The following is a 15,520-nucleotide window of genomic DNA, read 5'->3' on the forward strand; positions in this document are numbered from 1 at the left end:
CTCCAGCATAGAACACAAAATATAGGTGTATGTCAGAGAGAGTGAATATTACACATGGCCGTCGTGTTTACTCAGCAACGATTATCATGTGGAAACAGCAGAAATTGGAATTGATCATTTTTTTTATTGTCTCATTTCTTGTTATTTTTCAAACACAGACTCACTGCACGTATTGACATTTCCATTTATTAAACACTTAAATGGATGAATGCTTCAGTTTGACCATCGTAAAAAAAACGCGGTGCTGTGAATACTAATGTGTGAGTTTACCGTTTGATGTCAGTGATTGGAAAACCCGCTGACCTGCGTTGGCCCCTAATAGGTGGGGAGTGGCATTAGTCAACAGGAGAGGGCGGGGGTGGGGGGGGCGGGTTGAGAGATTTCACTATCAATTGAGGCTAGGTGTGTGTGAGCAGATGAGAAGGTGACAAGGACAGATTCAACTTCCTTCCAGTTTTAATTACAGTCTATCGACAAACCAAGGCCGCGTGCGAGCGAAGACGTTGTCGACCGCCACGGAAAATAATGATCTTGTTGTAGTAAATCTGTATTGTATTGTATTTGTGTCTACCTTTATCTCTCGGTCTGTCTGATTCTTTGAAAAAGCCCATTAGCAAAACAGCTAAATATTGTCAAAAGGTGAAACTTTCTTCTACTTTGAGTCGTGGTTTCATTTGAAACAAATCTTCCAGTTCCACGATCATTTCACACATTTTTATTTTACCTTTAAGGTTGATAAACGTTCACGCTCTGTTTTTATTGCATTTTTAAAGTTTTTCTGTGCAGCTGTAAGTAAACACAGCCTCTGTCTTATTGACTAAAATTTTTTTTTATCATTGTGATTAGAAGAGCAGCTGGATGTATGGATGTGTGCGAGAGGGGCAACTTTTTCATTAAGAAATCAAATTAATGCAAATAGAGCGGAAAAGACGAACCATCTTCAAAGCGCGGCTGGTGAATGGCTGGAGACTGGATTATTCCTCGTGGGCTCCGACTGCTGGAGAAACAGACGTGTCTATTCTGAGCTTCATCACAGAGAACAGGACTTCACAGGGTTCCTCCGTCTCCTCATCATTAGCACAGCAGGCACGGGCCCTCATTTTCTGTATCTCTAGCAGTGGAGTAGATGTATCTCCATCTTCGTTTGTCTCCATCGCTCTCTTCATCACCTTCCCCCTCACCCCCTCCCCCCCCCTCTGCTCACCTTCATCTTCATCTGCTGCTCTCCTACTCTCTCCTTTTTGACTCTTTTCTCACTCTCCTTCTCTGTCAGCAGTCTTCTGATGGTTTTTCTATAGCAGGTGCTCGGCAGGACTTTGCCATCCAGTGTGTGTGTGTGTGTGTGTGTGTGTGCATTCAAGGCTGAGCTCAAAACCAAGAATTTGAATTTTTATTTTCAACAGTGAAACTATAGCTTTAGGGTAAAGTTCAGACTCATTTCTGTATCATCATAAATTGTTTACTTTTGTCAGAAGACATTTGAAAAAACAAATGTTTTTGGGGTTTTTTTTTTCTCTCCAAAACCCTTAGTTTTTAAGAAAAATCCTCACATTTCATCTGTTTGAATGATTTTTTTTCTTCCTTCTTTTACTTAGTGAAACAAAAAGATTTACTGCCAAGTTGAATTTAGTTCCTGCGTCTGGAGTGCAATTAATTCTCGTGGCATACGTGGTCATGACTGGAATCGTTCAGTGAAAAGGAAGGCCAAACTACGGCACGGTGAGAAAAGCTTTAAAAAGACAAAGAGAGGAATTCATTTGAGTCAAAAAAAAAAAAAGTCAGTGATGTTCCTTTGTTTGGTTCATCATCACGTCCTTGGTGGATTCTATGATTCTGACATAACTCTAATAGTTGATGACAACAGTGTTCTACAGCTGCGTCACAGCCTTGTCTTTGTTTATATTCCAGCACACACCTGGTTTAAAGGCGGCATTCTTGTTTAATTAATACAATTTTTTGTATTATTATTTTATTATTTTATCATTAATTAAAAATATTTGGTCAGAATTATTCAAAATAGAAAACTAGAAAAATGATTTTTTCTATTTCTAAATCAAACTAATAAAGAAAAAAAATAATTATATCCAAATAAATCCAAAAGCATAAATCACATGACCAATCCTGATAAAGACAACCACTCTAGAGTGTAAACTTAACAAGAATTTCTGATCAGGAGGTAAACATTATTTTTGTTTGGGACCTTCATGTCCTAAACTGGACCCTGACCCATAGCTTTGTATTTAAATATTAACCTTAGATATGTGTGATTTGTGTGATTTGTTGTTCAGTATATCTTTATTCTTCCATTCATTCATTAACATTTATTTTTCTGTTATGTCATCGACCCGGTAGTGAGGCTCTGTTTGCATTTTTGAATCAAAGCGTGTCACGAGTTTCTGCTGAAATAAATGCAGATGGAATTCCTAAAACTACGCTGCACCAGCAAATCACACTTTAGGTTAAAAAGAATTAACATAAGAGAGTGTGATTTAGGCCTAGTCAACGCTGTGATGATGAACGGTGAGTTTCAAATCAGCTGCAGTGCAGTCTACTGCTGCAGTAACTCAGCCTTTACCCACTCATGATTTCTTAAAGCTTTATTTTCCTATTCTGAACAACAAGATTCACCCAAGTCTGGACAGACAACAACATCCAGAAGGTTTCAGAGATATCGAAATAGGTGAAAATGACTTAAAACGAAACACATCATTTCATTAGAAATATCTAAGAAATAAAATGTGTTAATTACATTTGTAAATGTTAAAACTGAACATGATATATCTATATTTTAGCCAAACAAACAGCAAAAATATACAAAAGAGTAAAAAAAAACATAGTCTTAAATTTATAAAAGATATTACAAAAAATAAGGACCGAAAACAGCCAAAACAACTTTGTGAAATAATATATAGAAATATGCCAAAGAAAGAGTGAGAAAGAAGTTAATAACATTATATGATTTTCAAGAGAAAAAGTTGCCCATTAGCCAAAAATGTATATCTAAAATTAAGTGTAAAATTATGGAATTGACAAAGAAAATATTTTACTTTAATTTTGGCAGAACATGCATATCTGAAATACAGCCTCCAAATATTAAAAATCTGGCCAAAAGATGACTAAACATTGGCTAAGAAATAGCCTCAAATTTGGAATAAACAACAAAAATAAAAAAAACAGAAATGGACCACAGACCAGTTCCTGCAGATCTGGCATAAAAACGTAGACTCTGTAAGACCAGTTCCTGCAGATCTGGCATAAAAACATAGACGAGCCGCCCATCTGCCCCCCACAGGACAGGTGATTTACTACAATCTCTCACGGGTACAGCTACCGTTTCCTTCCTAAGCCGTAGGAAGTATTGTGGAACAAATTAGTGAGCATGGATGTGATTGGCCGAGCGCCGCTCAGCAGGACTGTGGGTGTTCGCTCCAGAATGATGACTGCTGCTGAGTGGATTGGTCTACAGGGCCTCTCAAACTGTGGAGTACCGTTATTGCTTGTGAGCGTCTGTGTTTATCCTGGTGAGCGTTAATTTGTTTTAGGCTATATATTTTGCAAAGCTGAGCAGATCTACTGAGAAGTAAAAAGAATTACCAGTGGAATTAGTCGTTCTGCTGTTCCAGGTATATTTCCTGAAAACTAAACCATGGAGTAATACAAAATGACAATTTGTTCTTGGTTTTCATCCTTTGGCAAGTACAGGTAGCGATTACTGTAAGTAGTAAATATCAAATTAAATTAGGGCTACGGGCACTCTCTCTTTAATTTCTTGCTCTGTCTTTTTCTGCTTTGAGAAAATGTAATTAGATTTTTGGAAAACTCATTAAATCTAAAGCTTAGCAGAAATTGTTCTTTTGGTATTTCTACTGTATCGAAGACCAAAGAACCAGGGTGTAATGATTAACTGATATTACTTATGATTATAATTTTGTAATATTAATATGTATTTTGTTTTGTTATTAGTGGATTTTTTTGTACTATTTATTTTATCATCTGTGGAGAGCCACTGACAGTTTATCCTCACCAAAATCCTAGCCTACTGATAATAAAGAGCGTAGCTTATTTTGCTCAGAAAACTTCACTTACAGAAGTATTTTAACCTGGAATGTATCAGGTTTTAGAAAAAACCAGAAGTATTTTAACCTGGAATGTATCAAGTTTTAGAAAAAACACAAAACAATCAAAAACAGATACATGTAAATGCAGGTTGTAAAATTAAATGTATTTTTAAAAACACATCAAATTTAAGTAGAGGATCTAGCATATTCTGCTAAGTTAGCTAGTTCATTAAGCTAACCTTAGCAGCATCTGAAGTATTTCAAACTAAGGCATTGGCTCGCATCCACAGTTGAAATGATATAATAATAATAATAATAAGGTTGTAAAAATAAATTAATTTAAAATATTTCTGCACACACACATCTTGAGTAGGAAACTTAGCCTATATTGCTAAATTAGCTAGACAACATATGCCCAGGCTTTTTCTCCTTCAGGCGTCTGTGTTTGATCAGGTGGCTCTGAAATCCCACAGTACTTTCTGTAATTCAAAGTTTAGAAATCCAGTCTCCATTAAAGAAGGTTTAGGAAACCAAAATTCAACAAGCACCAGTAGAAAAGTCCTCTCCTGCTGTGTTTCTTCTCTGAACGAACAACTCTCCTGAAGGACGCTAACAAATCACTTCCATAAAACTGGTGTAAGAATGAGCGCAGGTCGGCCCGGCTCTGTTTACTCTTTCTGCAGACATCTTATTAGTACAGAGCCAGAAAGAGCACAAGCCGGAGAGGAGCCATAAAAGCTGGACGGTCTCTGAAGCAGCGTCCCACTCTTGTTCTCTTTAATCTGGGCTGACAGCTGTGAGGTCTGTGAGCAGCTCGCAGTCCCAGCATGTAGCAGCAGCAGCAGCAGCAGCAGCAGCAGCAGCAGCAGCAGCAGATCTGACGCTGACTGGATGAAAGCAGCAAAACCCCAAACATGGAATATGTGAATTATGTTATCCAGCAGCAACAGCTTTTAATTAAAAGTTCATGTTAAAACATGGAGGGTAGATGAGCTAATTAGGAGGATGAATCTTTTAAAGGAGTCTTGTCTTTAAGTCGAGTCTCTCAGCACTTTTTTCATTAAACAATAAAAGAAAAGAATCATTTTTACTCTATAGCGCAGCCTCAGGGCCAACTGTGGCATTGGTGTGGGTTTCATTCTATTTGTAGATGGTCCGATATTAAAAATTAATATTTAGATCAGAGGGCGTTTTTTTTCTGTTTTTTGAAAATATCAAAGACAATTCTTATTGAAAATACTATTTGTATTTTTTCCCAACATTATTAGCCATCTTCTTCACCAAAAAAATAAACAAACAAACGTACTTACTTTAAAGATATATATATAAAGTTATTTTAAAGGTACCTGTACTGTGAGTATTAAGCAGTAAAACGTGGTCCTGTCTGAAAGAACAGATGAGTTTCTCCCTCACCTCTGTTGCCTTTTTTTTTTTTTTTTCTTATTTCCTCCAGACACAGTGTTCGCAGCTCGGCTGCTGTAACATAATTAAAAGTCAGAGCAGCGCAACATCGCTATTTCACGGGTTGTTGATATCTGAACTGATGATGGAAAGACTCCGTCAGTGATACTGGTGTGGCATCAATCTCAGCAGCAGAATCTGTTAGGAAAAAATGAGATACGTCCAAACATCTGTGGAATTAAGGCGCTTTGTGACACAGGTAGGAGGTGGAATTTAGTGATAGGTAGTGATGTTTGAAACTGAAATAATAGAGATGTGATAGTCATTGTTTTCAGAACATTACACCATGGGCAGCAGTGCTTAAATCACCCTTCATTCGTAGCCTTTTTTTTAATGTCATATAATGGGGTGGAAAGAACATCGTTAGTGAACATAATGCTGGAACATGGTTGAGGAGATAAAGAAACTTAAATCCACAGTAGATGGATTTATCAACGTGGATAGGAAACTTTATTTCCTATCAAAATAAATCAATTCCTGTGTCTTTGTGGGATTTTTTAAAATAGATTTTATACAGTGATATTTTTTTTATTCAAAACTAAATCTCTCTGTAATAAAGCTAGTATAAATCCAATGGCTCCTTCTATAACACCAGGGATTTCACAGGCTTGTTTAAGTCGGGATGTGAGAGAACTCACGCTCTGCTTCTACAGGTCGACTCTGCCTCCACTCTACCTCAGACTTTAGTTCAGTCCAGTCGCTCTGTGTCAGCGATGGTTTCTTTCCTAGTCTCAACACTTACATCGTATTAATTAAGTGACTTTGTAAAGCCCCAAGGACCGGTTGTAAATCGAAAGGACCAGAGGACGTCTGAGATGAGGATGTAAAAATAATCACTTGCTTTCAGGCATCAACTTCAACATGTACACGGACCAATGTCCACAGCTCTGGAAATTGGACATTTCTGGACGCTTTATTACGAGAAAATAAAAAATATATATACATATATATATATTTATATATATATATATATACATATATATATATATATATATATATATATACTGTATATAGATTCTTATTTTATGCTGACACGATGTACATAAATTCCACGGTTTAACTTTTTGATCCCTCGGTCCACGCGTACACTCAGCCTTCAACCTTTCTTCCCTCTTTAGATTTTGAATTAATCCATTTTTTCTTGGTTTATTTAATGCTCACCAAAAACATCTTAAGGGGACTGTGCAGCAGGGGGTGGATTATACAGATGTAGCCGTCAGGAAATAAAGCAGCCAGACACCAGGGTTCATGGCCAGAGTCTGTTATTGGAGCTGAATTCATTGGTTGCTCCACTGCCTAAAATGGCTTGTTCAAACATTATTTCTCCACTGATTTTTTTTATCTCGACCTTCCCTTTCTCACTCCAGTAGCTTCTGCCTGTGATGTTTTATCTGCGGACTGTAAGCAGCTGCAGCAGTGCATTTATAACTAAAGCCTGAGCCAGAATATTCAACCTTCAAATCATGCCTGGTGGTTAAAACAGATAAATCTACTGCGGCATCGCTCACCCTCCACAGAGGAGAGTTTTTCTTCTTTCCACTTTTTTCACTAATCCTCACCCTCAGCGGTTGGTTCATTGGGTTTGATCTTTCAGCTAATGTGCATTATTGGCACATGGTAGAGTCGGTGCTATGAGCTGAGCAGAATGTTGACTGGTCTGAAAGGAGAGGGTTATAATAATAATAATAATAATAATATTATTATTATTAATAATAATAATAATAATAATAGTAGTAGTAGTAGCGCTTTGGCCCAGAGGCTCAGTGTCATTGGTGTTGAACCCCAGGGTTCACCTCCTGGGCAAGTTCGAATCCCGGTTAGGGCGGTTGGTACCTTCCAGTGGACTCACCACCCGCCCGAAGGTTCGGGGGGGGTGGTGAGGTGCAGTGTGATCTGGGTGGTGGTCATGGAGACTGCTGCCCCCGTGACCCCGATAATTACTTTAAGGATATTTAATTGGTCACTTTTGTGTTCAACAGGGTAAAGTTGAAGTTGATTTGATGATGAAATGATGACATCACATAGTGATTAAAGCAGAACTGATACATACTGATGAACCGGGCAACACCGTCACACACTCTCTCTCCTGGGATCGACTCCAGCTCTTCTGTGACCCATGAAAAGCATTCGACAGAAGAAGATGGGAATCCAACATTCAGACGTACCTCGGTGTAAACCTTTGTTTCTGAGGCTCCAGTCTCTTACGTTTCAGCTTAAGGCTCATCTCAGTTCTCCGTGCTTTGATTGTTGATTCAAAGGCCTCACCACGTGGGTGTATATCTGCCAGGCAAAGTCTCTTATAACATGAGGGGAGGAAAACAACTGAACTCTTGACAGTCCCTCGTCGTTCTCCTGGTCCCGCGGTTTATGTGCGACTGAAAATGTGCTTCAGCAGAGAGTCGGCTCTTCTCACTTAGCTGCGTCAGGATTATTCGTTTTGTTTTTTTTTATTCTTATACAGTATGTATGAGTTAGAGCTGCTGCCTGTGCACGTCTGCTCACAGCATGTCTTCGTTTCCTTTTCCATTTCTGCCCAGTGGCTGCTCTCTAAGTGGGATCACGTTTCAAGTTATGTATTGAAACGTGTCGACCTTCCACGGTAGCACACGCGTGAAATTATTATGTAATCTTCACTAAACTTGGCTACATGATTCACATGGACAACTGTTTTTGTGTGTGAAGCTGCTTCACTTCACACACACACACACTCAGAAGCTGGTGTGTGTCGGGCGGTGGAAACTACAGATACTCAGTACTGATACCAGTATCGACATCACCAAAAGTATCGTTCCTACGACATGTGCTGATTCAGCGACCTGATGCTTCCACAAACAGCTCTGCAACAGTCAGCCAGCGTGGTGTGTTTTCTTACTGCAGTTTAATGTCTCATTGTCCTCATGGGTAATTTATAAAAGTAGGTCAACAGGAGTGTTATCACCAGGGATGAAGACAGGAGCTCGACCGACTGATAAATTTGGTTCTGAATCCATAAGAATTTAACGTTTCCAATTCTATTATAGATTAGTGTTAAAAAATAAAAAACAGTGCAAATAATATTCAGAATAACATCTGGAATAATATTTAGATTCCATTTTTATTTTCATTATAAGACCATGTCTTAGTCTTTGTTTATCCGTGGTTAAAAAAGTGTAAATAATTGTGGTGCGTTCAGGGAACCCACTTCTCCAGATCAGACTCTGATTTTCTCACAGTTCCTGGTCTGTAAATGCAGCAGATATCAACTGCAATGAATTGCGACTCGGCTCAACTGCTGTGCCACCACCGCGGAGAGCTTTGTCATGGAGCGTTAGCCTATCTGTGTTAAATTGACCAATGCGGTGAAGGGCTGTTTGCCACTGGGTCACAGCGAAGGTTCAAGCAGTGTTATTTTCAGCTTTTTAGGTTTTTGAGTACCAAGTGCTTCATCATCATGTTTGGATTTACTTGCGGCGTGATGTTGGATTTGGTGCCAAAGCTCTGGCTCCTCAGTGTGTACTTCAGGAGAGAATACTTCAGGCTATTGCATGATCCCATCAGCCACAGTTCAACTGTACAAACAGTCTCAGCTTTCAGATGCCCAGAACCCAGAGGGTGCAAAAGTGTGCAATAACAAAAGCAGGAAACAGGAAAAAAAATAAAGCTACGGAAAAAGACCCTAATTATTTGACCACAATTTTAAACTGTGATTTATTACAGTTTTTTTGTATTTAGGTTTAGTTAACATCGTTGGCTGGAATGACAGCAGCGTTATTCATGTTTTGTGTGAAGATGAAGTGTGTTAAGGATTCAAACTGCCGGTGTGGTTTCAGTATTTCCAGGTTTAGTCCTGTAGTGTTCGTTTCTTCCCAGAAATCAGTTTGTGGTTGAGTTTAATTGGTTTTAATGAGTCGTAAGTTTGAACCTGCCAGAACTTCAAATGAGTCAAATGAGTCGAGCAGATCCTGCTGTCAAGTTAACGTTCGATGAAATAGGAAAAGTCTGGAGGATGATGAGCTTCTACCAGTCTGTCTCTCTGTCTCTCTGTCTCTCTGTCTGTCTCTTCTTTAGGTTGATTAAAAATGATTAGTGGGTCACCTTGTCTGTACTGTTACAGTACTGTTCCATTGTGTGCATGAACAGAGCTCAGCTTAATGAACCGTTGTTTATTTCATCATTAAAATATACCGTCCAAAAATCATCGTCGTTGTTGTTCAAAATCCCACCTCTGTCTGACAAAGCTGTCGATACGTTTGTAGAACGGATTCTATCGCTACTACTATTTTATTAATGTTACTTGCCTCCATATAATGTGAAAAAAAAAAACCTGCTCATAAAAATCCAGGAACTAAGAGTCACGCCGACTCTTCTGCGGAACAATTATCCCTGAATTTTACAGGAGGTTTTGTTTCTCCACTCTGGAGGAATCTCTCTTGGGCGAAAGAGACACGCTTAAAATTTCCCATCAGTCTCTCTGCGGCACAGCAGTGTTTAACAATTCATTCCTTATAGAACGGAGTCAGTGCTTTTTTGTTTTTTTTCAGTGTCTTGGCAAAGTTGACAGAATGACATAATAACACTGCATCACAGAAACGTCAGAGATCTACATGAGTCGTTACATTCAGTACGACTGTGATGATGTGTCAGACACTGAGCTCTGGTCAGAACTCAAAAGGCAGAAGGGTCAGGTTCAGTACTGACCAGTGTTGGGAATGTACTTTGAAAAGTAATTAGTTAAAATTAGCAAGTGGGCCAGTACCATCATCACCAGTGTAATCATAATAATAATTAACTATAAATCCATGTCCATGTTTTCCCCCTTTGTTGGGGGATATTAGATATGTATTATTATTTGTTCATTCATATAATGAAATAAAATTTTTCAAAAAATAAAAGAGAACTGCCACACGGGCCTGTTTTGGCCCCCGGGCCGTTGGTTTATATTCTCTGACGTCTGACCTATCATTGTCCTTGTTTTCTGGAAGACCAATTCCAATCCCATGTCCAGTCCAGCCCGGTGTTTTTACCCTCGATGACGGAGCGTTTTTCTCTCCTCCAACCATTAACCACACTCTTCTGCCTCGACTTCACAGAAACGTTAATGACATGGAGTGAAGCGTCCAGGGGGTCTGGTCTTTTGTAGGTCACCGCAGAGAAAATTGTAGGTTTCTGATTTCTGTCTGACCTTTTCTGGAGGCAACAAATTACTGTTGTACATCCATTTTCACACATGGCCACATGGCTATATTTTAATAAAGTAAAGGTTTGTTAGAGATGGAGAGGAAACGAAAAAAAAAAATATATATATATATGCAGTAGAATTGAAGAGAATACTGTTGTTACCCAGAGTTAATTTTGTAGCACAACACCAGGTCCAGAGGAATTTATCAACACCAAGTTTTAGATAACAGGAGGAGAAAAAAAACTCACATGCACCCTCCAGAGGACAAGGAAGGAAAAACAGCATTTTCACCGTAATAAAACCCCGCTGTAGTTCCAGGGCTAATTTCAAAAGGAAGTCACAGGACAGAGAAGAATCCCTTAAATTAAAATTTGTTATATAAACAGTACCAGGCGCCAAGAGGATGAGGTCCAGAGGCTTGGAACTGTTTTTAACCACTGGCATATTTATGTGCTGTTTTTATTAAGTATAATGAACAAATCCTTTGGCTTTTCATGGAATTAACTTTTACCTACAACATTATTATTTTTAAACTTTTTTATTACTTATTTTTATATTTATATTTTAAGTTTACTTGCTTAATTAAATTACCAACTACTGTTTTATCCAGTTGTGTTTAAGCTAATAATGGCTCATTTATTATTTACTATAATTTTTGTTATTTTCCTATTTAACTGTTAAACTTTTTTAAATAATTATTTCATTTCATTTTTGACAAAAGTTGAAAACATTGTATTTTACATGATGCTAAAATGGCCGTTGTTTTTGATATTTTAAATTAGAATCCTTCTTGGTTTCATTTTTTTTTTGGACTCCTCTGTGTATTGACAATATAAACACCCAAATGTTGCGTATCATCATCAAACTCAAATCTTAGATCTTAGGACTAGGACCAGTTAGTGAATTCTGGTTATTGTCACTGATTTGTGCAGATTTCCCCCCCCGATTTCAGACCAGGATCTGTGTCAGGACAGACAGCCTTAATGCCGGTATAATTAGGTTTGGACGTGTGCAAATAGATGTGGGCCGACTGAGACCGAAAACATTCCATCCTATTAGCAGAGTCTGACTCCTGTCTAAAAGTTTTCACAGACTCTTGGGATCCGGCGGCGAGAGAAAAGCAAGAAAAGCCCAGGTTTCTGCTGCGCTGCAACTGTCCAACACACACAGATCAATGCTGCCTGTAACGGTGCCGCGGAGCAAGATTGAAAACTGCAAAGTGTTTGACTCTGCAAGCTCCAAGGTCAGACAGCGATCCAGGCCTGGGAGGCAGGATGAAATGAAACCCATGAAAGCATGTCAGAAATGTTAATTCTGGTCGACCAGGCATAGAAAACACTGTCCAGAGGAATTAGAGATTTGTCCTGTGAGCTGAGGTTCTCCGACGACTGACGAGCGCTGTAGTGAAGAGGCTGTTCTAACATTTCAGAGGAAACTTTCCCCGGTGGTAGAAATGTAAAGTATTTCATCCACTCTGAAGTATTCTGAAACGCTGAAGGGTTCCAATTTGAAACACTAAATACAAAGTGTAATGCTGTGGATTTTGGGACCGGCTTCAGAGAAATGTTTGACTGTGACTGTCCTCTTCATTATCCTGAGGTCAAAATTCAACTTTAACTCAACGCTGTCTGATTAACTAATTCTAGCTGGTGCTAAGCTCATTGATGGGGTGTTTCGTAAGCTAATTTCTATTATTGACATTTCTAACTTTCATTAATTTTTACTTTATTTTTTGGTGCCAGCTTTTGGTTTAAGTTTAAACAATTACTAGAATTATAATCCGTATAATCAGTTGAACTTCTTGCTAACCCTTTTAAACAATTACTAGCATTATAATCCATACAGTTGAACTTCTTGCTAACCTTTTAATTTAAGTTACAAGTTACTTAATTCAAGGTAATTTTACATAATTATATTACTATTTTTGTAGTTTTTCACAACTGTAAGTACTTTTGGCCAACCATTAGCTATAGTGTTACTTCATTTTTGTTGGATTTCCTTTGGAACTACTGACCTTGAAATCACCAGTGAAAGGTTTTTCGAAGAGGTAACAAAAACCAGCACATTCTCACACACACACACACACACACACACGCTGGCACCACAGGGTCTGCAGTGACATCACTAACCCAGGGGAAGCCAATTTTCCTATTTTTGGTGACAGTCAGCCAGGAAAACTCTTTCTTTTTCCATCTGTTTTCTGCTCTATTAGAGTTTCTCTCTCTCTCTCTTTTCCCTCTCTCCCCCTCCTCCCCTCCTCCCCTCCTCCCAATCCCAATTTTGTTTGATCTTCTTCATTTTAGATAAGACAAAAGAACGGTACACAGAGGTTTTTCAAACTGGGCTTAAACTGAGCTCCTGAACCTGTCCTTCTGTCTGCCTGTCTAAAAATATTCATATTTAATTCAATATAATTTGACAAAACATCACCAACATGCAGTGTTTCTGCATTATTTTTTTTTTCACTTTCAAAATCCATCAAGCGGGCCAGATTGAACCCCCTGTTGGGCCAGTTTTGTCCCGCGGGCTGTATGTTTGACAACCCTTTATCTAAACAATCTCTAATCTTTTTCTTTTAAATTGATGTAGTCTGAGTAAAAACGCGATGCTCTTACAAGAAAGATGTTTCCAAAAAAAAAAACCCAACAATTTGATGTCAATCAGCTTCACTTACAAAATCAACCTGTCAAACGCCACACTTTTATAAAACAGTAGCATAATCACAGCCTGTCTCTTCTCCTGTTAATGCTTTGTTAGTGTTCACTTCTGGCTCTTAATGGATTTTTAAAGGGCTATAAGCTGCTCCACCACTGCGAGCGTCTGTCTGACTGCCTGCCTCCCGCTGCTCCTCCCACAGTGCTAAATGGTTTTAGCGCCAGAGTGGATCAAAGGTTTGAGGCTTTCGCTCAAATTCAGCCATTTTTCTTTGATCCCGTGGAGTAGTTTGTGTGAAATGTTTTCTGTTTGTTTCATTTAATTACCACGTTACATAAGCATTCGCACAAAGAGAGGGGGAGGAACTGAATGGAGCGATGTCAAGACCCTGCGCAGCTGCAGGGAGCTGAATGGAGCGATGTCAAGACCCTGCGATTCTGTGCAGAGAATAAAGACTGCTGGATTAATATGTACCACAGATTAAAATTATAATTATATCTCCGGCAGGACCAGCCTCGTGGTGGGCGTCCATCTGCTGAAAATATTCGACCCCAGCGAAATGCTTGATCTTTGTAATGTGTTCTTCTCTTGTAGGCGTCCAGAACCACCCGCTCAGACGAGGACAGGGACATGGGCTGGGACGCCTGGGGCCCCTGGAGTGACTGCTCTCGCACCTGCGGGGGAGGAGCCTCCTACTCTCTGCGGCGCTGCCTCAACGGAGAGTGAGTCTTTTTAAATCAGGAGTTTGTGTTTAGATGACTGAGAAGTTACACAGAGACTGATCTCTCCTCACTGGGAGGGTGTCCTTTACCGAGGACCAACGTTTAGCAAAAGTCTATAAAAGCTAAGACAGGTGGCATTTTTAATCATCACTTTGATAGAATTTGATACAATAATGGTCAATATTAGTTTCCGTAGTTACACGACCAACTTTTAGTTGTTTTTGTTTGTAGTTTTCTTGTTGTTTTTTGATACATTTTAGCTTTTGTGTTGACATAAATCTTCTTATCTCTTTTTGGCTAACCGTTACTTTGAAACTAATCTTAAACCATTTCTACCTGAATTGTATTATTGTTGGGATGTTAGAATATTTTTGCTAACAAGTAACTAATATTTTCTTACATTTTACTTGTTATTGTTTGGATATGTAAAATTTACTGTTTCTTCTTTGGTCTCACTGATTGTCTTTTTGCATTTTTTATTAACTTTTTAAGTTGCTACATTTTTGGCTAGCCGTTTTTCTGTAGGTTTTGCCATATTTTTTTGCTAATGTTTTCCTCTTTTTTTTAAATCTAGTTTAAATATAGTTGAATTCCAATTACGTCAGCAACAAAGTGTGGGAAACAAAGTGTAAGCTTGGAACTGATTGGCCAGGGAGCATCTGTACGGAGCGGTGGTGTGGCCGTGGTGCTGGGAGGTCAGACAGTCGATGTCTGGTCTGGGTGTGTGCTTCTGTCTGTGCCTCACACTGATAAACACATCAAGTGTGTGTGTGGTTTCTAATCGTTGCTCTTTTTAAAAGCCACAATCAGACTGTCTGCTGTGGCTGCCAGCTCTCTGTCTCGATTGAGGAAGTCATCGCAGACTATCTATTTCAGTGTGTGTGTGTGTGTGTGTGTGTGTGTGTGTACCCCGTGGCATCGTTGGAGAGCTGCTCGTTTCTCACCATTATTCTACACGTGTTGACTACAGCTCACACTTAGTTTCTCAGCCATTACGGAGCTGGAATTTCTCCCTGTTTGGGCATCTTTGTTCACGAGCGCGAACTTTGCAACTGCATGAACATAAAGCACAGATGCAGTAAATATACACACCTCCCTTAAAAACATGTTAATTGCCACCTGGTGGTTAAAAGTGGGAAGGATCACGGGCAGAAGAGGAGGCTTATATAACTGTGTGGAGAAATGTTTGTGATTCTCCTGTGGCGGTTCCATGGTCGTGTTGTGTAACGTGTCCATCAGTGGTGCTCATTGATGTTTCCTGGCAGAGAAGAGGCTTTTGTTTTATTTTGGGAGTAAAACAACAAATGTTGACCATGAGAGTCTTAGGCAAGAACATTAGATCCAGAACACTGTCATAATGAGTCTGCCTGCAATAAAACCTGCTCTTGGGTCATGTGATAAATTGTACTCCTCACTTCCTAGTTAAAAAAAAAAAAAATATATAAATAAATATAAAAAAATGTATA

The 15,520-nt window shown here is 38.9% G+C and overlaps 1 protein-coding gene across 2 annotated transcripts in view; it reads left to right on the forward strand.

The window, feature by feature from the left end:
• The window catches only part of LOC103379211 (ADAMTS-like protein 3), a 103,648-nt gene that overhangs the window by 55,215 nt on the left and 32,913 nt on the right, over positions 1-15,520 (forward strand). For both annotated transcript variants that reach the window (XM_025055773.1, XM_017032386.2), the window contains exon 4: positions 13,927-14,054. In XM_025055773.1, the coding sequence (XP_024911541.1) occupies positions 13,927-14,054 (128 nt within the window). The remainder of the gene's footprint in view (positions 1-13,926; positions 14,055-15,520) is intronic.

This window comes from Cynoglossus semilaevis, chromosome 5 (genome assembly GCF_000523025.1).
Source record: "Cynoglossus semilaevis isolate Cse_v1.0 chromosome 5, Cse_v1.0, whole genome shotgun sequence".
NCBI lineage: Eukaryota > Metazoa > Chordata > Actinopteri > Pleuronectiformes > Cynoglossidae > Cynoglossus > Cynoglossus semilaevis.